The sequence below is a fragment of the Muscardinus avellanarius genome (genome assembly GCF_963383645.1).
Source record: "Muscardinus avellanarius genome assembly, chromosome: 6".
In the NCBI taxonomy this organism is placed as follows: domain Eukaryota; kingdom Metazoa; phylum Chordata; class Mammalia; order Rodentia; family Gliridae; genus Muscardinus; species Muscardinus avellanarius.
Window position 1 is genome coordinate 97,689,258 of NC_137791.1, and position 21,344 is coordinate 97,710,601.

Genomic DNA, 21,344 nt, shown 5'->3' on the forward strand with positions numbered 1-21,344 from the left:
AACTATATATACCCCCAGCCCTATTTTGTGTTCTTTATTTTGAAACAGGGTCTCATTGAGCTGTAGAAGGCCTCACTAAGTACTAGCTGAGGCTGGCCTCGAACCTGGATCCTCCTGTCTCAGCCTCCCAGAGGCTGGGATTATAAGCGTGCGCCACCACACCCGGCTAACTAAACTACAATTTAAACCTGTGAATCCTGCTTTTGAGTTTTGGATGAATGTCCTCAGAAGATGTATTTTCAACTAGGCCACGAATAAGGCATGCAAATGGAAGAAGTAAACATGGAATATTCAAGCAAAACTAACTCTCGCCAAAGGTCATTTACCTACGACAATTCTACATGAACACAAACATTATAGCACAAGAGTGTAAAGAAATTTTACCACACTGAGTGCACACGTGCTTCCTGGACCCTGGGAGTGACCACCTCACTGATCCCACAGCAGAACACTGCTGGAAAAGTTCTGGAAGCACTCCTGTGAGAGTCTGGGAGCCATGGGACTGTGCTAATCACAAGTTTGTTAGATTACCCTAGCAAGGGTAGAACAAGGATGGCAGGTGACCCCGATTTAGAGTCACCATTTAGGGAGACAATTGGAAGTCACTGAAGTGGGAAATAAATGAATAGTATCTCATATTAGACCGTGGTAGTAAAAACGGAGAGGAGAGATCCTGAGTCCACTGAATTTGCAGAAAATAGCCATTTAATTCAAATTCAACTTTATTCTTTTGGCGAGATTGAAATTCATTTGAAATTTCAATTGTCCCAGTAACTGCCTTCCCTTCTACTTAATCACCACGAGTCACGGCACATGAATAGTCACTCTGTCTCAGTTTACACATGCCAATAACATCTTTGGATCACAACACTGAATGAGTCTAATATTTAAAGGTATGTCTTTTTCATAAAGCATGGTCCCTAAACTATGTCAGCTCCTTCAACTGGTGCTCAACTGAAGACCTAGTGATCTGTTCCAATGCTAGAGGAAGGAACTAGCTCTCCTTGAGACATTCTCCGATGGGGTGCCTTCTAAAATTATATCTAATGGCACTGTGATTTCCCCCCTTAAGTAAGAACTTTAGAAACAATTTCTAGACTTGGGTGTGGTAGCACACACCTGTAATCCCAGTACTTGGGAAACTAAGACAGGAGGAGTACTGGCTTGAGGACAGCCTTAGCATCCAAGAGAGACGCTCAAGATCCTGTTTCAAAAACAAAAACTAAAAAAGAGCTGGGGGTGTACCTCAAAGGTGGAATACTCCTGGATTCAATCCCCAGTAACACGAGCACAAGAAAAAAATAAAAATAATTTCTATATAAAATGTAATTACTGCAAGAACAGAAAAACCAACTGAACTGCATGTAGGCGCTGAGCGAGAAGAGCTCCATGTTTCATGTACTTGTGTCTAGCTCAAGCAGGGTCAGATAGCCTGCTGTGGCCAAGCTGGGAATAAATCGTGTCTTCTAGTTGCTAATCCAAAGCTATTTCTTACACTCTAGGTTATTTCTAATAAGAGCAAAAAGGTCAATCTATTTTCATACTCCATAAAGGGAAAAAAGCAGCAGCATTTCCTACCAGATTGTTAATCATCAAGCACACAAACTTGAAATGATCTAGTACTAAAGAAAAAATATTAAAAATGGCTAGGTCTAAAACAATCTATAAATTTTTTTTAAAAATTAAAAAGTAGGCCAGAGCAATAAGATAAGAGAAAGAAATACCAGGCATACAAATAGCAAAGAAGGAGGCTAAATCATCCCTATATATAGACAATATGATTTTATACATAGAAAAACCTAAAGAATCCACCAAAAAGGATCAAAACTGATGAGAAACTAATTCAGTAAGTTTGTAGGATACGAAAATATTTAAAAATTAATAGCTTTTTATACGCCAATAACAAAATTAATGAGAAAGAAATCAAGAAAATACCATTAATAATAGCTATGAAAAATAAAAAGAAAATAGGAATAAACTTAAACAAGGAAGTGAATGATCTTTACAATGAAACTTACAAACCCCTGATGAAAAGAACACAAAAAATAGAAATGCATCCCATATTCATGGGTTGGAAGAGTTAATATGGCTAAAATGTCCATACTACCCAAAGTAATCTAAAGATTCAGTGCAATTCCTATCAAAATATTAATGGCATTCTTCACAGAAATAGAAAAACAATCATAATTTTGTTTTAGAACCACAAAAGACCTTGAGTAACCAAAATAACTCTGAGCAAAAAGAGCAAAACTAGAAGTTATAATACCTGACTTAAAACATACTACAAAGCAATAGCAATCAAGCTGGATCATATTGGCATTATGAGCCATAGAAGAAAAGAGACAGTCCAACAATAAATCTGCACACCTACAGCCAACAGATTTTCAACAAAGGTAGTAAGAACATGCATTGGGAGAAAAAAATATCTTCAATAAATTACACTAGGAAAACTGGATGTCCCTATTAGTAAAAAAATTTAAAACTATATTCCTATCTCTCATCATATACAAAAATCAACTCAAGATTGGCCAAAGACTTAATTGTAAGACCTAAAGCTATGAAACTGCTAAATAAAAATATACGAGAAAAGCTTCAGGACAGTGGTCTTGGCAACCATTTTTGGATGAGCCCAAAAGTACAGGTAACAAAGCAAAAGTTAACAAATGAGAACACTTCAAACTAAAAAGCTTTTATACAGCAAAGGAAACAACAGAGTGAAGCATCAATCTACAGAATGGGAGAAAACATCTGCAAATTATTCATCTAACCAGAATTAATTTCCAGAATATATAAGTCAACAGCAAAAACACAATCCAATTTAAAAATGGGCAAATGACCTGAATAGACATTTCTCAAAAGAGATTATACACATCACCAACAAGTATATGGAAAAAGTGTTCAACACGACTAAACATCAGGGAAATGCAGATATCATCTCACCCAATCAGAATGGCTATTATCAAAAAGGCAAAGAAAAACATGTGCTGATGATGTGGAAAAAGAGAAACTTTTATACACTGTTGGTGAAAATCTAAATTGGCACAGTCATTATGGTAAACAGTATGGTGTCTTCTCAAAATACTAGAAATGAAGCTAGTTTATGATCCAGCTATTTCACTACTGAGTATATATCAAAAGAAGTTGAAATCAGTATATCAAAGAGACATTTGCATTAGTATGTCTATTGCAGCACAATTCACAATAACCAAGATATGAAATAAATCATCAAATGGTGAATGAATAAATATGGTGTATGTGTGTGTGTGTGTGTGTATTATTCAGGCATTAAAAATAGTGTTAATTCTGTGGAGCTGGATGGGTGGAACTGGGGAAAATTTGTGTTAAGTGAAGTAAGTCAGGAATAGAAAGACAAAAGCTGCATGTTCTTGCTTTATGAGAAAACAAAAAGTTGATCTCAGAAAGTACAGAATACAGTAGTGGCTACCAGGGCCTGGGAAAGTTATAGAGAGGAAAGGAGAGATGGATGGGAGAAGATGGTTAAAGGATACAGTGAGGTAGATGGATAAACGGATTAATTTCTAATGTCCTATAGCACAGTAGGATAAATATGGTTGACAACAATTAATTGCATACTTCAAAATAGCTAGCAGAAAGATTTTTTTTTTTTTTTGGTGGTACTGGGGTTCCTGAAAACCCTTCTACTTTCGGGCTATACTCCCAGACCTACTTTTTATATTTTTATTTGGACACAGGGTCTCCTAAGCCAGCGCACGTGGCTGGCTTCGAACCTGCGCGATCCTCCTGTCTCCGCCTCCCAAGCACGGGGATTACAAGTGTGCGCCACCATACCCGGCAAGCAGAAAGAATTTTGAGTATTCCTAACACAAATAAATGGTGTATGTCTGAGGTGATAGATATAACAATTACCCTGATCTTATACATCATATACATGTACCAAAATGTCACACATCATAAATGAGTACAATATGTATTCATTAAAAACAAAAATTGATCTTTAACAAGCTAATATCTGGGATTTCAAAATTATGTATATTTTGTTTCCTGGTCAAAAATACTGTCCATTTAATTTCTATGCTGAACTAGTCCAACTAAGTTACTTAGCATCCTATAAAAATAAAAACCAAGGCAGAAAAGTTACATAACACCAGTACTATTTATATTTCACATATACTTCATTCTTCTGGTCACTAAAAATTGATAAAAGTATTGTATTATTAGCTAAACTCTAGTCTACCAATCAGCAAGCAACGTTCTCAGGTATAGATGTCTTAAATCTAGCAATGTGCTCTTAATAGATGCTTTTTGAGGACAATGGAAATGATGAAATAAACCTGTAAAGACTGGGGTTGGAGTGGCAAAGGCAGAATAATGACCATGTTATTACCAAAAAAGTGAAATAAAATTAGACAAATTAAAATCAGTCTTTATTCTAAGTGTTTCTGGGACAGAACAAGAAGATAATCTAGCAATAAAGGAGCTCTGTCTAACTGGAAAACAAATGGAATGCGTAAAGGTGCTCCACGCCATGAGCTACATGGTCATCCTCCTGAAAAGTCAATTTTACTAAGTGATATAGAAAAAAAATACTATTGTTAGAGCCAAGGGTTTACTACATTTGAGAACCACTCTTTAAGTTTGCCTTGCTTCCTTCCCTGTAAAAACAGAAACTCTCTTTCCTATAGGTTTTAAATACTGAGGATGAGGAGAGTTCAATGATGTGGAGCAGAAAATCCTGCTAATACACAAAGGACACGTCACAACTTCTGACTTCTGCTCCTGAGACTTTGATTTCTTGCAGCATGGGAGAAAAAAAATTCAAATCTTCAATAAGTCCGTGATCTATCCCATGTCATCTCATTCCATTATCCTTGCTCACTCGTTATTCCACTCAGACTCAGGAAAGGCCTTTGAATTTACTATGTCCTCTCTCTCAGTGACATCTGATATTGACAAGATTCAACAGATGTCTTCAGTGAAATATCTACTCAAATGTTACCTCACGAGAGAAATCTCTTCTGACTTCTCTCTCCAAAGCAGTCCACCACTTAGATTTTCTCAAAGCACCAACCACTTTCTGATATATTTTAACAGCTTTGTTGAGATGTAATGCATGTACCATATAAATCCATTTAAAGTGTACAATACAATAGATTTTAGTATACTTAGTCCTTTTCTTCAGTTATGATCTTAAAAAATGTATAATTCTTCCTTATTTAACTTTACTTTGTAAAAAAAAAAAATCATTTTGACCCTCACCACAATCTATGAAACATTTTTATCACTGCATCAGCAGTCAATCCTGATTTCTCCTTTCCCCCTTCATCACGAGGCAACCATTAATCTACTTTCTTTTTAGATTTGCCTAGACATTTCGTATCAGTGAAGTCATAAAATATGGGTCTTCCATGATCCTGATGCTGTATATATCATACACACATCTTTCTCACTCTCCCTAGAGCCCAAACTTCATGAGGACAGGGACTTTTTTGCTTCATTTAGCACCCTATCCCAATACTTAAAACAGCATGAGCCTAGCATACTGCAGGTACAAATCAATAGGAAAATTAATGCTTAAAAAAGTCACTAATTGGGCAACACAGAAGTTTACACATGACTTTAGCAAAGACTGCAATGACAGAACTGAGGCCAGAATAAAGTGGGCTGACCAGAGAGCAGGGGATGAGAAGACACAGTGTCAAACACAGGCAGCTTGTTCAAGAAGCTTGGGATTGACGGGGAGACTAGACATGCATGCAGGTCTGAAGGTGTGCCAAGGGCAGGTTTTATGATGGTAGGACGCGAGCATGTTTAAATGCTAATAATTGATTTGCTTAATATCCTGGGTTACCCTAACCACAGCACAAGTCAGTGCAGACCTGTATTTGAGCTCAAAGATTAACAGTAAATGAAATTTTAAAAGAAAAATATGAAATGCAAATTTTAGTAAAAATTACATTAAATGAGCCTTACCTCAAAATTACTTGGAATATACCCAAACTAGCATAAAATGAAACCTATTTTTTGTTTAAACTATAAAAAGGATAGTATTAAATGACCTACCATATCAATCTACAACTTTGCATACCAATTGATGTTCACTATTTGAGATGGCGTAGGTCTTAGTTACATTTGTAAATCAAATGCATCCACATTTGGGGTTAAGTTACTAAAATACAAAGATTTTAAATGACTTTTCTATATTTTTGTTTTGGTTTGGTTTTTGTTTTGGTGGTACTGGGGTTCCTGGAAGCCCTTCTACCTCCGGGCTACACTTCCAGACCTATTTTTTTTTTTTATATTTTTATTTGGAAACAGGGTCTCTTAAGCCAGAGCAAGCGGCTGGCTTCGAACCTGCGCGATCCTCCTGTTTCCGCCTCCCAACAGGGGGATTACAAGCGTGCGCCACCACACCCGGCTGACTTTTCTATATTTTAAGAAGAAAAAAGTCTAAAAGCTAGACTAATGGGTCCTTTTCATACTCCATGGCCTTAATTGCTGGAAGCAAGGATTTCTTTTTCTCTAAAATGGGCAACAGTGTCTGCCTCATAAGAACATTGCAAAGCATGAGCTTCTTCTGGAACGTGCTTAAAACAGTGCCCGGCACAGGGCAGGTGCTACCCAGGTGGGGACTACCATGTCAGAGGGTAAGCAGGAGTGGTCCCTGCCACCGCCTGGGTGGGGCCCCTGGTAGGGCTGCTGTGCCTTCCAAGCCTTATCCCTCACAGACAACTAAACCCATCTATAACTAACCCAACTCTAACAAATCTATAGGCCGCACATGAAAATCACCTGGGGGGGCTTATGAAAACACCCATCCAGGGCCCCAACCCAGATCAACTAAATAAAAACGGGAATGAATGTCAATCTTCTCTTAAGTTGCCCTAAATGATTCCAATGTGCAGCACCCTTCAACCCAACTGTACTCCACCAGCAGCCAAAACACTCCTGGAGCTACGTCAGCGCAGGCCTCCAGGACTCTTAACTCATTCAAGGGCATGCCATCACCATGTGAATTAAAAGGTCAAGACCCAGAGAAGAGATTACAGGGCTAGGCACCCAGGTGAAAGCAAAAGACAACAAAGGTAGCAGGGGAGAAAGGTGTTAACTTTATTTCCCTCATCAATAAATATTTGCTACTTACAAGGCACAAAAGCAAAAAAGGGGGTGCCAGTGAAAGGAAAATTGATAAGGGAACCAGTTCACTGCAGGTGAGTCAGCATTTCATTGCACACAAGATCCATGGTTAAAGCCACCCAAGCATACTACTGCTGGCGCTTCCCTCCTAAGCCTCACTGATCCACCTGCCACACAAGAGAAGCAGCATCCCAGCAGGCTGCCTGCCGTGCCATCTCAAAGAAAGCAGTCACTTCAGGACACGCAGTTGGCTGCATTCCCAAGGCAACAAGGTACAAAGGGCTCTAGATCCTTCTCACCCCACTTGCCACTGACAACACAGTCACCAAGTTGTTCAGAGTGAAAAACATGCTTTCGTCTTGCTTATGTTGAGGGCCCAGACTCAAGGGAAACAAGGTGAGCTCTGGCATCAGAAAGCCCTGCGTTAGAATCCCAGCTCACGGTGTCCTGGCTGAGCACCCTGCACAAGTCAACCGACCTAACATCAGGCCGCCGTGTGCCCTTCCACAGCTCAAACAGGACTCTCCACGAGACGATGAGAGGATTAAATGAGATGGTGCTCTTCAAACACTTAGCACAGCGCTGGTCCACACCACCCACCCACGGAGGCCAATTTAATTCCTGTTATCATCACACAGAGACTAAGACAGACTGAACCTAGGAGAGCAAAAAGTAAAGGCAACAGAAGAGATTATGCAGTGATCTATTAATACAATAACCACAGGACTTGACTGGACGACTATCCTCAGCTTCCTGTTTAATTAAGAACAAGTAATCTGTCGTCTAATTTTGGGAATAGTATCTGTAGAATGCGCTATTAAGGGGGAAAACATAAACTTACCCTTACCTACAGAAAAAAAAAGGATTATAAAATAATTATAAAATAATTATAAAAGCTGGGCGTGGTGGCGCATGCTTGTAATCCCAGCATTCGGGAGGCTGAGACTGGAGGATCATGGTTCGTGGACAGCCTCAGCTACTTAGTGAGGCCCTCTGCAACTCAGTGGGACCCGGTTTCAAAATAAAGAATAAAAAATTGGGCAGTGGGTGTAGCTCGGAGGTCAAATGCCCCTGAGTTCCATCCCCAAAACCTGCAAAAAAAAAAATTATAAAAAATGGTATACAAAAGCCATTAGTAGCTCTACTAAGTTTTGTTTTCTAGCTTTTCTACAATGTTCTTATATATCTCGTTTAAAAATAATATAAAAGGTAAGAGTACATCAATACACATTCATTAAAATAAATAAAAACTAAGAAGTTTGAAAGTTACTGCTTCATTGGCAAGTTAAGAAAGTACAGAAATATTTTTGTCACAATGCTGCAGTTGCTCAGTAAGAACCGGTTTGGGTTTTAAGTGTCTACTGCAATGCTTTGTCTACTGCAAGAGTGAGAGGGGAGGAGGGGTAGAAAGAAGGCATTCAGAAATCCTAGATCCTGATCCTGTTCAGTCCACTCCAGGAAGAAAAGAACAAAAAGCAAAAAGCAGCTAACTATTAACCTGCCCAGCCATCATCTTTCTCAGGCCAGGCAATCTTAAAAACTGGAATTCCAGCATGTTCACGGGGCTATTACAAGAGCTAAATGATAGGCAAAATAAAATACTGGGAATTAATCCATTGGCAGTGGGGGAGGGGAGGATGGCAGATACTGGAGTCAGAGCGCCTAAGTTAGAAACTCAACCCTTGGCTTACAAGCTGAGTGACCTTCAGAAGGTTAGTTACTCTTTCTGCACTTCAGCTTCCCCATCTGTGAAGCAGGGGTAACAAAAGACCCTCACCTACTTTCTGGGGGTGAGGACTGAATGAGGTAGGCCAGGCAAAGCAGTCACACAGTCCTCGAGGCCCTGCTCTCCTCCGCCTGGCTTCCCCCTGCCTCCAGCTCACCACAGACTCATCCAGCTGCAGCCACTCACCACACTCACATGTTCACACCCATGCTGTTCCCTCCCTAGGAGCCCATTCCCTGGCACACACAAGCCCTCAGGACCTTTTCTTCACACAATAAAACTCCAAAAGCTAAACTCACATGACAACCTCCCATACATTCCAAAGCACCCTGGGCACCACCTATCCAGCGGCCATCAGCCCTCTCACACCTCAACTGCCCATCACTTCCCTGTCTTCAACACAGGAGCCCTGGCACCTGTGTTGTTTGTTGAGCAGAAGAACCCCTCAACTGTTAGCTGAAACTGGGCATGGTGGTGCAGGCCTGTAATCCTAGGACATGGGAGGCTGAGACAGAAGGATCACGGCAATGTATCCCTGTTTCAAAATCTTAAAAATAAAATAAAATAGGGCTGGAGGTGTTTATGGCTTTGAGGTAGACCATGCCTCTGGGTTCAACTTCCAGTATCTAAAACAAAAAACAAAAACAAATGTTTGCTGAACGAATGCGTGAGGGAATGCCTCACTTGACTCTCCTGCAGTCTCTTTCCTCTCAAGGGCTCCTTATAAGGCCGACTGGGGAGACTCCTCAGTAGGCTCATCATTAGCAATAAAAACAGTGTGCATTTCAGCTCATTTGCTTCTCAAGACCACTTCTGATCTCGCCTCCTACTTCTTTCCCCTCCACCCACTCCAACTCTATTCCCAGCACATCACCTCCATCCCTCACTCCAGGCGCCACCCGCCCATCAGGTGAGAGCCCCCACAGTGGTGCTCCCTCTGTGGATTGGCCCCTTCCTCCTCCAGGTCCTGTGGCAAGGTCTTCGGACCATAGGATCAAAGGTTACAACACCCCCCACGCTCCCACACACAGAGGTGCTGTGCTCACCACTTTGCTGCTTTTTCTGCATAAAACTTAACACCACTGGACACAGTATATGAGTTACCTGTTTATTAGCTGCCTCCTTCCCCACATGAGAATGGAAACTTCATAAAAGATGGAAGAACAGGGCCCAGTGCATAGTAGGTGCTCAATTAACACTTGGTGACTTAATAGACCACAGCAGGTCATTTTTCTACACGAGGACTCAGGTGCACACAGTTGAACAGCTCACCCACAGTCCAGTGGCTACGCGATGGCAGAACAAGGATGTGAATCCAGACATTCCGACTCCAGGGCCCACACCTAACAATTATGCCTTCCTGCCTCCCAATTTGACCCACATGGCAATTAAAGAGATCACCGTATTCATGGAGCAAATGCTAGCAGTGCATGTCTTTGGGGCACAGAAAAGCAAGAAAAGTCAGCCACTGGAAACCCTTCCGACGGAGCAAGCCATCTAAGTTAATTCCATGCAGTAAAATACTACTTAGCAGACATGTAATTTATACAGCACTGATAGCTGTTCTTTAGATTTAATACTTCTGTATGTGTGAAAGCAAGAGAGAAATATTTATCTTTGAAATCTTTCCTCACTTGCCGGCCTATACAGGTGGGACTTACAGAGCAGGGCTAAGGCATTAGTGTCTGGCATGGGCACGGTCTTCCGGAGCCCGGCTCTTCCTCTGACTGGAGAATTCCCACCAACAGGCAGAACTGCTCACACCTACCCCCCAGCGTGGGCCTGAAGGTGGAGACAGGAGACAGGAAGAAGGCAGGAACCCATGGATGCCACTTTGGAGGATGTCAGTGGTGACAGCTGTACTGTTCTTAAGAGGCCGGATCCAATCCTGACCCAGACAAATCATCAATGAACATGTTAGAGGCCTAAGATGATGTATATTAAAAACCAAAGTTCTGGTGGTGTGGTTAGGAGAGAAGTACTGACTATAAGGGGGTACAAGTAGACTTTTTGGAGTAATGAAATATGTCCTACATCTTAATTCAATAGTGGTTACGTGTGTGTGTGTGTGTGTGTGTGTGTGTGTGTGTGTGAATCAAAATCTATACAACTATATACTTGTGTGGGAATAATTTTATATAAATTATACCTAACTAAAGTTGACTAGAAAGCCATTAATTAGAACCACTGGAGAAGTTTTAGCTAAACAAAATAACTATTACATATACGTACACAAATCCCCACAAATATTTCTACAGCTGAAATTCCCAGTTACACATCAGCCCCTGAACATCACTTTCCAACTTACACCATTTGTCTACTTCCTAAATGAAGAGACTCTCAACAATCTCACCCTATTATCAACTTAAGAAATAAATCCTTAGGACCAGGATATGGTCATAAGAGAGAAAGAGAGATGAACCAAAATACTCTAGGCCTCCTAAACAACATATCTGTCAATCCTAACCTAACCTTCTGGGCCCAGGACTCTGTGACATGACACATTTACAAACAGACTCCTTTGACCCCTCCCACATAAACCAGCCTTTTAATCTCTGCATATCTCTGAGGCTGATATCTGCCTATATTCTTAAAAGTATTACTTAAACTAGTTTGCATATGACTGACTTGGTAAAAAAAAAAAATTAAGGGTAACAATAAAAAGTGAAAGCTTGCATTCCCTGGGGAAAAAAAATTAAGGAAGTGAAAATGGACTCAGAGCATGCTGGATAGCAGCAGGAAGAACTAATTTTTCTAGCAAATTCACTAACTACTCAATAGTTAACTAAGTTCAAGGCATATCTGAGAACTAAGCAAGTCATCATGGTATATCCTAAAGTAAAATATGGTCTTATGTGTGTGGGAGGGGGAGTAATAATCTAATTGGGGAAAGAATAAGTAAACAAGCAGCCACTGTTATATACCATGAAACTCAGCAACAGAAGTAAGCAGAACTTTGAAGATCCAAGGGAAAGAAAGAGCCCACTAGAGAGGGCCAGAGCGAAGAGTTCTACAGCAGCAGCTGGGGGCAGTCAGGAGGGAGCACTGCATGGGGAAAGGCTGAGCCTGAACTACAGACGCTGCTCCAACCCACCAGGGTTTTTGTTCTGAGGAGTCCATACTCAACTTGGAGTCCTCAAGGTCCTTGGGTAGGTGGGAGAGTCCTAAGAACGAGTAACATTCAAATAGTGAGAAAAAAGACAAAGTGAACGGAGGCTGAGCCTGGCAAAAGGCGCACTGTCATTACAAGAGAAGGCTGGGCCAAACCCAAGCCTTGATGGTCCCAACTGCAGGAGGAGGGGGCGGGGTGGGCAGCGATGCAGTCTTTCCCTACCAACCAGGGAAAGAGAGGATAAGAAATGCCTAAAGTTCCAGTATGGGTTATAAAACTTACTGCAGTTTCATTAACCAAATGAACTAAATTAATATAGTTTTGGTTTCCTGTTTGACTACTAACAAGCTCAGTCAGATATAAGGCCTATTTCCGACATATAACAAGCATTTTGGTGCATCCTGTAAGTCCATGTGCAATTTATTTTCCTTCACTTAATAGGGTTTTATTTCTATTTTGTAAGTCATCCTGAATTCTTTTAGGATAAAGCAGATAACAAATCGACAAAAAGAAAAAGAAAAAATAAATAATGGAGACCATGCCAGAGTCTGCCAAAGCAGCTGTTCAGGTATGTAACCTGTGGGCTGCCAAATTTAGAGCATTCTCCTCAGCCTTCATCCTCCAGCAAAGGCTACATCCAATAACAGAAGCTGAAAAATGACAAACTTTCACTTTCTCAGCCCCCTCACAACCAGCAGTTGTAAGAGATCAGTCCTAACCAATGACAATGAAACAAGTTTCCAGGGTGAGTTTCTAAAAAAAAAAAGCCATCTAGAGAATATGGAGTTCAAGAGAAATATGCTCCATCCCTCCCTGGTTTTATCATAGGCATGATGTCTGGCACTGCAGCAACCATATTGCTAACAAGAGGCAATAAGCCTAGGAAGAAAGGGACACAAATGAGACAAAATAGGAAGGGCCCTAAATCCCCCACCAAGGCTTTCTTCCATGACCTAAGCTGTCTTCAAAAGATGTTTCTACCAGTGACCAGGTTGAGGAGCTGTTGACTCTTTCCCTCCAACTTCCTGCAACCACACCCCCAACCACATGCAGAAAGCCTAACTTTGACCAATATATTTGACCTTCTTGGGGTGGTGGTAGTGAGCACCTCCACCATCTTTTGCAAGCTTAGTACAGACATATCCATCATGGCTGAGGGGATCACAGGTCAAGTGCAAACCAGGTGCTAAGAGCAAAGAATGGACAAGACATACAGAAATCCTGGGACCATGTGCAATAGTGACTGTGTTCTGTCTACATAGGCTACACTTCTCATGTCCTCAGAGAGCAGTCCACAGACCCCTTTATATTCAGGTATAAACCTCAATAAAGCCTCATTCAAATAGTTTTGCTTGCTTCCCTCTCCATGGTTTCTATCTGGAATTGAACAAATGAGTCCAGAGTGAAATTGGTAATATAGAGCTGGCAAGACCAGTAACACAGGAGTATAGTTTCTTAAAGATGTCATTAAGCCACTGCATAAGCCTTAGAACCATCTATCGCTAAGACTTCCTGCTTCTGAACAATAATAATCCCTATTATTTTAGCCAGTTTTAGTTGAGTACTGCTACTTGCCAAAGGCACCCTAAATGCAACATAAATCATCATAAGATCAGCTTCTAACAGATTTGAGTTTTGTACTGCTGAGTTAACAAGATTTTTACCCATTAATTATTAGCTAAAATTTGCAGAAAGAGATTATTAAAATGAGAATAATGTAAACATATATCATAACCAGGAAGAAGGGAGTAAATTAGAGCTGCTGTAAGTGGCTAAAGATTTTTTTTTTTAAAAAAAAAAAAAGGTGAAAATGATAAAGTTTGAAAAATGTAATCAGGTACCAGCACAGGCACTTCTCGGAACCAGAAAGAGAAAACCAAGAGAGAGAAAATATACAGAAGTCCTCTATATGGAGAAGGATAAGGGAGACGTTCTTCTCTGGTACTGTTATAGACAGATTACCTCAAAATCCTGCCCAGCATAAAGCAGTCAAAAATGCTAGATAAAGTATAAGAAACATGTTTAAATGCAAGGCTAGGTTAAAGGATCTAAGAGCCAAAAATCAGAGTGGACCCTAAAAACTAGCGTATAAAGTATAAGCTGACGCTATGTAGAAGTCTAAGGCTTTGGGGAATGGAGGAGGAGGGGTTATATGTGTGTAGAGGGTACTTGTCCCTTGGGGTATAATATAACAAAAGAAAAAGGGGAGGATAACTAGCCTAATATTGTTTTTTAATCTTGAATACAATTATAGCTCTCATATATTTTTAACCTCACTACTCTACCCTTTGCAAATTTTAGGACTAAATGCACGCATTTTAAAAAAATATTTATTATACATTACACCTTCTTGGATATTTCACCACAGGCTTAAAAAAAAAAAGATGGATAGGCCAGGCTTGGTGGCGCACACTTGTAATCCCAGTACTTAGGAGGCTGAGACAGGAGTATTCTGCAGGTTCAAAGCCAGCCTCAGCTACTTAGTGAGGTTCTCAGCAACTTAGTGAGACCCTGTTTCCAAATAAAGTATAAAAAAATAGGTCTGGGAGTATAGCCCGGAGGTAGAAAGCCCCTAGGTTCCATTCCCAGTTCCACCAAAAAAAAAAAAAAAAAATGTGGATATGTTAATGCCCCAAAACATCACACACAGACCAATATTTTAGACATTATTTAAAAAATCATTCAACAAATATGTGAATCCAGTATATTTGTAATCACACTAAAAGGTTTCCAAGTCTTAGAACTTTTTGGTAAGACTTTTTATCATTTAGGTCATTAAAATATCCTTCTAGCCAGGCGTGGTGGCCAACGCTTGTAATCCCAGAGCTTGGGAGGCTGAGATAGGAGGATCGCACAGGTTCAAAGCCAGCCTCAACTACTTAATGAGGCTCTCAGCAACTTAGTGAGACCCTGTTTCTGAATAAAATATAAAATAGGTCTGGGAGCAAAGCCCAGAGGTAGAAAAGCCCCTGGGTTCCACCCCCAGAACCACACACACACACACACACACACACACACACACACCCTTCTGTATGTGTAAAAGTATGAATGTAGCATGGTTAACCTGGACACTTACTGTTGGGAGGAAGGGCAGGGGAGGGGGTAAAGGGCACCAAGCACAGTCTGAATGTATGCCATTTTCAATATGATCCACATAAAAATAAAAATATCCTTCTAATGACTCTATTACAATAGTTTCATAATACCTGATGTATAACTAAAAAATAATCTTTTTGAGATAATCATCATTATATTCCCATAAAGAGAACTGGCATAAGATGTGTTGGTTGAGAGCCTACAAATTGTGAGGAATGGCTCTAATATTAGAGAGAAGGAATCACAGCCCACATCTAAAAAAGAAAATAACAGCCTCATTTGTTTTCCACGTTTATTTGAAGGCTGAAGATACACCTATTCCCTTTGCTTCTCTTCACATTTTCATGCTAGCTCTTCGAATGAAACAATATCCATCTCAAGTTCCATTAAGCCACCTCCATCACTCAATTCACTTAAAAAAAAAAAAAAGAAAGAAACTCATCCTTGGGTAATGCAAATCAAAATGAATGCATAGTTTTTATTACCTTCAGAAGGAATACATTTGTCCCCACTGCGCCCCTATAAGGCTATACCCAACAGCCTAGGGCTTACATACACTGTGTGCCATAATAAATACACCTTTCTCAATACTGCTTTAGATGGTGTTCCTTCTTGAATATTTTCCCAAACCCTGCATGCTAAAGGATTCAAGACTAAGCACTTATTGGGGGGGGGGGTGTTCAGATCGAAATAACAAGTGTGAAAGGACTTGGGTTTGGCTTGGGCTCTCCCTCCCGGGCACACACAGACCGGTGGACCGGAGGCCTCCCCAGAGCGCCCGAGTCGCCAGGGAAATAAAGCTCGAGTTGGCAGCGCAGGGAGGCTCCGAGGGCCGCGCGGCATTCTGGGACTCGTTTCCACAGTTACCCACGTGCACTCAGCCCAACCGCTGCCCGGCACGGCCCGGACTACAAGTCCCAGAATTCCGCAAGACTGCCTTTCCCCTTCACACCCGGCCACTGGAGCCAGACCCTAAAGGAAACCCCAAAAGCGCCCTCCAGGCAAACCCAGGAGAGGTCGCGCCCCTGTAGCTCGGCGCTGGGCCTCTGGCCCGGGCCTCCCTGCAGGGAAGCCTGTCCCGGGTGATCAGCCTCCACACCTGATGGCCAGAAATTAGACAACTGCGTCACAGACGGCCAAACCCTCGGACCGCCGGGGACCCCGACACCTCCCCAGAGGAAAACCCCCACCCGGCGCCCGGGACCCGACCCCTCCGGCTCCCGCCGCCGAAAACCCGCAGCCCGCGCCCCTGCCCCGCCCCCCAGTCCCGCAGCCCGAGCCCGCGCCAGCGCTGACCTCGCTTCCCGCCGCTCCGGGAGGACCGCGGCCAGAGCCAGCCTCGGGACACCTCCCAGCCCCGCCCCCTCGCCGCGCACCCCGAGGCTGGGACTCCGGGAAACGCTCCCCAAAACACAGCCGACACCCCCGGGCCGGCGCGGACCCCACCGGGACGTGACAGTCCTCCCCGGCCCCTCCCCACCAGCTCTTCACCCCCACCGCAGGGCCCGGCCCCACACGCCAGCCAAGCCCTCCCACCCTCTCCCCCATCACCCAACCGTCCCGACACCTGCCCCAAACCCTCCCCACTCCCGGTCCCCAGCACCCTCCAGCGCCCCGCCCGCCCGCCGGACTCCCCAACTATTCCATCACACCCCGATGCTTCCCATAGCTCGCCCTCCCGTTACATCAGCCCATCCCCGGCCCGCCCTCCCGGCCGCCCGGCCGCGGCCCCCATTCCCCACCCCATTGTTCCCCCACCCCCGCCAGCCAGCCCGGCTTCCATTGTCCCCGCCCCCGCGCTCCCCTCGCACTCACCCGCCGGCTCCCGGAGCCGCCCGCACCGCTCAGCCCTCGGGAAGCCCTCACCCTGCGCCCCGCTCGCTCGCCCGCTCCCGCTCCCCGCGCCGGTGCCACCCCCGGCCCTGCCCGCCAGCGCCCGCCGCCTGCACCTCCATTTACCCCGGACGCTCGGGTCCCGGCCCTCCATCGCACGTCCCGCCCCCCCTTCCCCCAACTGAGAAGCGGAGCCAGTCCCCACCCCCCTCACCTCCGCCCTCCCCGGCAGGCCGTCCCCTTCCCCCACGCCGCCCCCGCCCCACGCCGCCCGCAGTGTCACCGCCCGCCCCGGCCCCCGGAGGGGAAGGGGTGGCTCCCGGGCAGGGGCTCCGGAGCGGGTGCGTTTCGGGACAGGAGGCGTGAGGCGGGGACGGCGGGAGCCGAGTGGAGAGTGCTGGCAATCGCCGGCCCGTTCGCTCCCTGCTACTCACTGACAGCTGCGGCATCCGAGTGCATTTTCGGGCAGCTCACACCCGTCTCGCCGCCCAGGCTCCCGCGCTCGCCTCGCGGTCCCCCCACCGGCTCACCGCACCTCCGCTAGGAGCTGAGGACCCGCCGCCAGGCACTCGCGGTCCGCCCATCTCGCCTTCTTCATTGGCTGAGTCTCAGCCGAGGGGCCGCCCCTCTTCGCTTCTCATTCGACGAAGGCCGTGCCGATAGCGCCGGTCTGGAGCCGGCGGCGAGGCCCCGCCCCCAAAGGGCCGAGATGATTGGTCCCAGGGCCTGGTCTCCGTAACGCCCCTGGCGGAGGCCACGCTCTGGAGTCGCGGGTTGGACTTGGCTCCTGTCAATCATCCCCGGGGGTCCAAAAGCGCGTGTAGGGGCGAGGCTGGGGAATTGGTCCACCTTGACCCTGAAGCCCCGCCCTGTGGCGGGCGGGATTGGTGGAGCTGGAGACCAACCGAGAAAGATGGGTCGGCATCTGAAACAAAGCACGCGAAGTGTTCCCCAAAGAACCGGGAAGGGAAGCGCTGCCCGGGTCTCTGGACTCCGGCTGCTCGAAGCAGGAAAGTCAGCGGGTCCCCAGCGCCGGGCGCCGCGCGTGCTAGGCTCGCACCGCTGGTCCCGCACGCCTCGCCCGGCTCTGGAGCGCAGCCTGCGCCCGACTCGGACTGAGACTTCTGTTGCCAGCTGTTTCCTACCGCAGGAAACTAGAAAAAGAACTGCCGCGTCTTGGTTTTTACAAATCCTTTGATGGGAAAGAATCCCTATTTCTCCCAGAACAGCGATTCTCTCCTCACTTTCGAAATGCACACGTCTATTCCAAAATCAACACACCTCTTCCCCCTCCGCCACAAATAGGCTGTTAAGACGGCTTCGAAGGCTCCCGGCTTTGTCCATCAGACAACGTCTGCCTGCCCAGACAGCACACCCGGAATCCAGGCCACTCTGCTCCGCGGTCAGGCTGGCACACCTGCAAGTCCGGGGCGGGTCACCAGCCCACGAAAGATGGGTACTTCGCTAAGAACACCTAAGTTTGACGCCGGAGAGGCAGTCCAGAAAACGAAACTGACTGTTATTTGGCAAAGGGCGATGTTCATTGAGATGAATTCTTCTAATCTTTAAGTTTCCTAAGTCAAAAATGCGAGCCATTTATGAGTTTCACCCTGTTTCTTTCAATGCTTGAAAACAACCCATCACACTAACCACATTATGGTAAAAACGGAATAATATTTTGAGATATTCGTGTAGGGCTGCCCACCCCCCACCCCAAGCATGCACACCATTTCCTGGTATATCCCGAGGCCCGGCCCCAGCTACAGCTTGAATGACACCCCAAACGACAGGTAACAAAACGTTGTTTTGATTCTAGATTTCTGAAGCCAAAGCTTTTGTTTCAGCGTTCTGAAATTTAGAGCCAGAAAGTAGGGGCTCAGACAAACTAGTTCTTGTGTCCCATATCTGGCTCTCCTTGTAATATACTCCATCCCTTTTAATCCCCTGATTTCTCTTTAATAAGCTACATCCTTATGATTTTAACTATCATTATCATCCAAACATTTGTGAGTCACTTCATTTAATTACAGAATCTCAGAACTGTACTGAATTCAGGTTCCTTCTCAAGCCAAGGATCATTCATAGAATATCCCTATTGGTCCCTTTTTAACAGGTCAAAACCTCAGGGAGGGCCCACAAGGATAGTTAGCTACCTTTACACTCTGAGCTAGACGATTCCTTGTTGGGCAGATCTAGCAAGAAACCTGGCCCTTACTCTGAGCAGGCAAGCTTCTCTTTCATTCTTTATCTAGCAGATAAAGAATGTGTTTTCATCCTGATCTATATTTAAGGGATAAAAAAAAGTTATATATATTTTGATTAAGTTTCCAATCTTTTTTTATTTTAGGTTCTGGGAATGGAACCCAGGGGCATTTGGCCTCCAAGCTACATCCCCTGCCCTATTTTTTTTTTTTTATTCTTTGTTTTGAAATAGGGTCTCACTGAGTTGCAAAGGGCCTCAATAAGTAGCTGAGGCTGTCCTCGAACCGCGATTCCCTGGTCTCAGCCTCCCAAATGCTGGGATTACAAGCATGCACCACCACGCCTGGCTGTTTTCAATCTTTTGTGTGGGGGATATTTGTATTCATTTGGGTTTGTTTGGGGATTGTTGGGTTGTTTTTTTTTTAAATACTTATGATGTTTTGAGAGCTAAGGCACATTATTTTGTGCCGAAAAGGGCTTGCTTCTTGACACTTTTAACCCATAATCTGGCTGGGCATGGTGGCAGGCTTGTAATCTCCGCGCTTGGGAAGCAGAGACAGAAGGATCGTGCAGGTTCAAAGCCAGCCGCGCTGGCTTAAGAGACCCTGTTTCCAAGTAAAAAAGTATAAAAATAGGTACTGGGAGTGTAGCCCGGAGGTAGAAGGGCTTTCAGGAAACACAGTACCACCAAAAATAAAAATAAAAATAAAAAAATAAACCCATAATCTGTTTTAGCTAGCCATTTTATGCTGATTTATTTGCAGTAAACTTTATAATTGTATACTGATTAATCTGTGTAAAGGGCCTGCTAGCTGTTTTTGCCATAGCTCTCAGCACCCCCTTGGCACATACATGATATCCATAAAAATTTATAAAATATGCAACCTTTGTTATTTCTCAACATATCTTTCAGTTGGATTGGTATAATTTTCTTTCTTTCTTTCTTTCTTTCTTTCTTTCTTTCTTTCTTTCTTTTTTGCACTAGAATTAAACCCAGGAGTATTCTACCTCTGAGCTACACTCCAAGCCTTTCTGGGTTTTTTGTGTGTTTGCTTGCTTGCTTGCTTGTTTAATTTTGAAATAAGGTCTTGCTTTGCTTAGTCTTGCTACCTTGCTGAGGCTGATTTCAAATCTGCAATCCTCCTGCCTCAGCATCCCAAGTACTGAGATTACAGGTACACACCACCATGCCCAGCTAGTATAATTATTTTGGAGTAAAATACAGACTTAGAGTAATTTATTCAGATTTCTTTAGTAGATCAGCCACACATGAAGATTGAGGCAAAGCTCATTCTTGATCTGGTGAGCCTCATTGCCCCACATGTTCTACAAACAGTAAAAAGGTATGACCAAACAACTTCATAACGCCCTGCAAATGTCACCTGGTCATCTTAATAGTCCCTATGATTATAACCCTTGGAGGCTGGGGTGTTCGTTGTACTCATCTTTTCATTTCGTTAGCACCTAGTGCAATTCTCTCACATGGCGGGCACTAGCTAATTGTTCCTAAAAGTGAACTGAGTGTCGAGTAATGTGAAATTTTATATCTGAAAGGAACTTCAGAGATTAGCAAATCTAACTTCATCATTTTAATAAGAATATGGCTCAAAGGAGTTAAATGTCTAATCCAACTCACTTGGAAAAAAAAAAAAAAGCAGTAATCAAAAACTCCAGTTTTTCAACTTCTAGTCTGGGTCTTTTACCCCCAACACCACACTGCCCAATATCAAAGCTTCAAGTTTTAAAGGTACATAATCTACTCTCCCCTCCTATTTGAAAGTTCCGATATCAATATAATACATACTCTATGCATCATATTTGAAATATTGTCTTTTTATAAAACTCAATAAGAATTTGTTTCAATGTATAATACACTATTTCAATGTTTTCTCATTGGGAGCGTCCCCAAATAACATGATCCCTGTGGTGAGATAATAATATTACACTTCTATTTATATTCAAATCCTAAAGGAGATTAATAACCGTCTTGGGACTGTGATGGGTAGAGATATTTGGGGATGCAGCCATGCCATTTAATTTCACTTGATTACTGCTTTAACATAATTTTAAAGATAGCTGTGTATCACTTTGAAGTACATGATACGTAATTACAAGTATAAGACTAGACAAGCAGATAAATATAAAAAAGAAAGCTACCTCATGCTAATGAATACCTGTCTTAACTGAAGATTTTCTATTTTATTTGTTTTACAATATTAATTTTAATAGGATGTATTTTTTACATAGCCTGAGTCTATA

General features: G+C 43.6%; 1 protein-coding gene across 1 annotated transcript in view; it reads right to left on the bottom strand.

The window, feature by feature from the left end:
* The window catches only part of DCUN1D4 (defective in cullin neddylation 1 domain containing 4), a gene marked incomplete at both ends in the record, with an annotated part of 67,651 nt that extends 50,170 nt beyond the window's left edge, over window positions 1-17,481 (bottom strand). The window contains 3 exon segments of the mRNA XM_080698032.1: window positions 17,318-17,375; window positions 17,377-17,409; window positions 17,413-17,481. Coding sequence (XP_080554158.1) covers window positions 17,318-17,375; window positions 17,377-17,409; window positions 17,413-17,481 — 160 coding nt within the window.
* Between the last annotated feature and the right edge of the window lie 3,863 nt (window positions 17,482-21,344).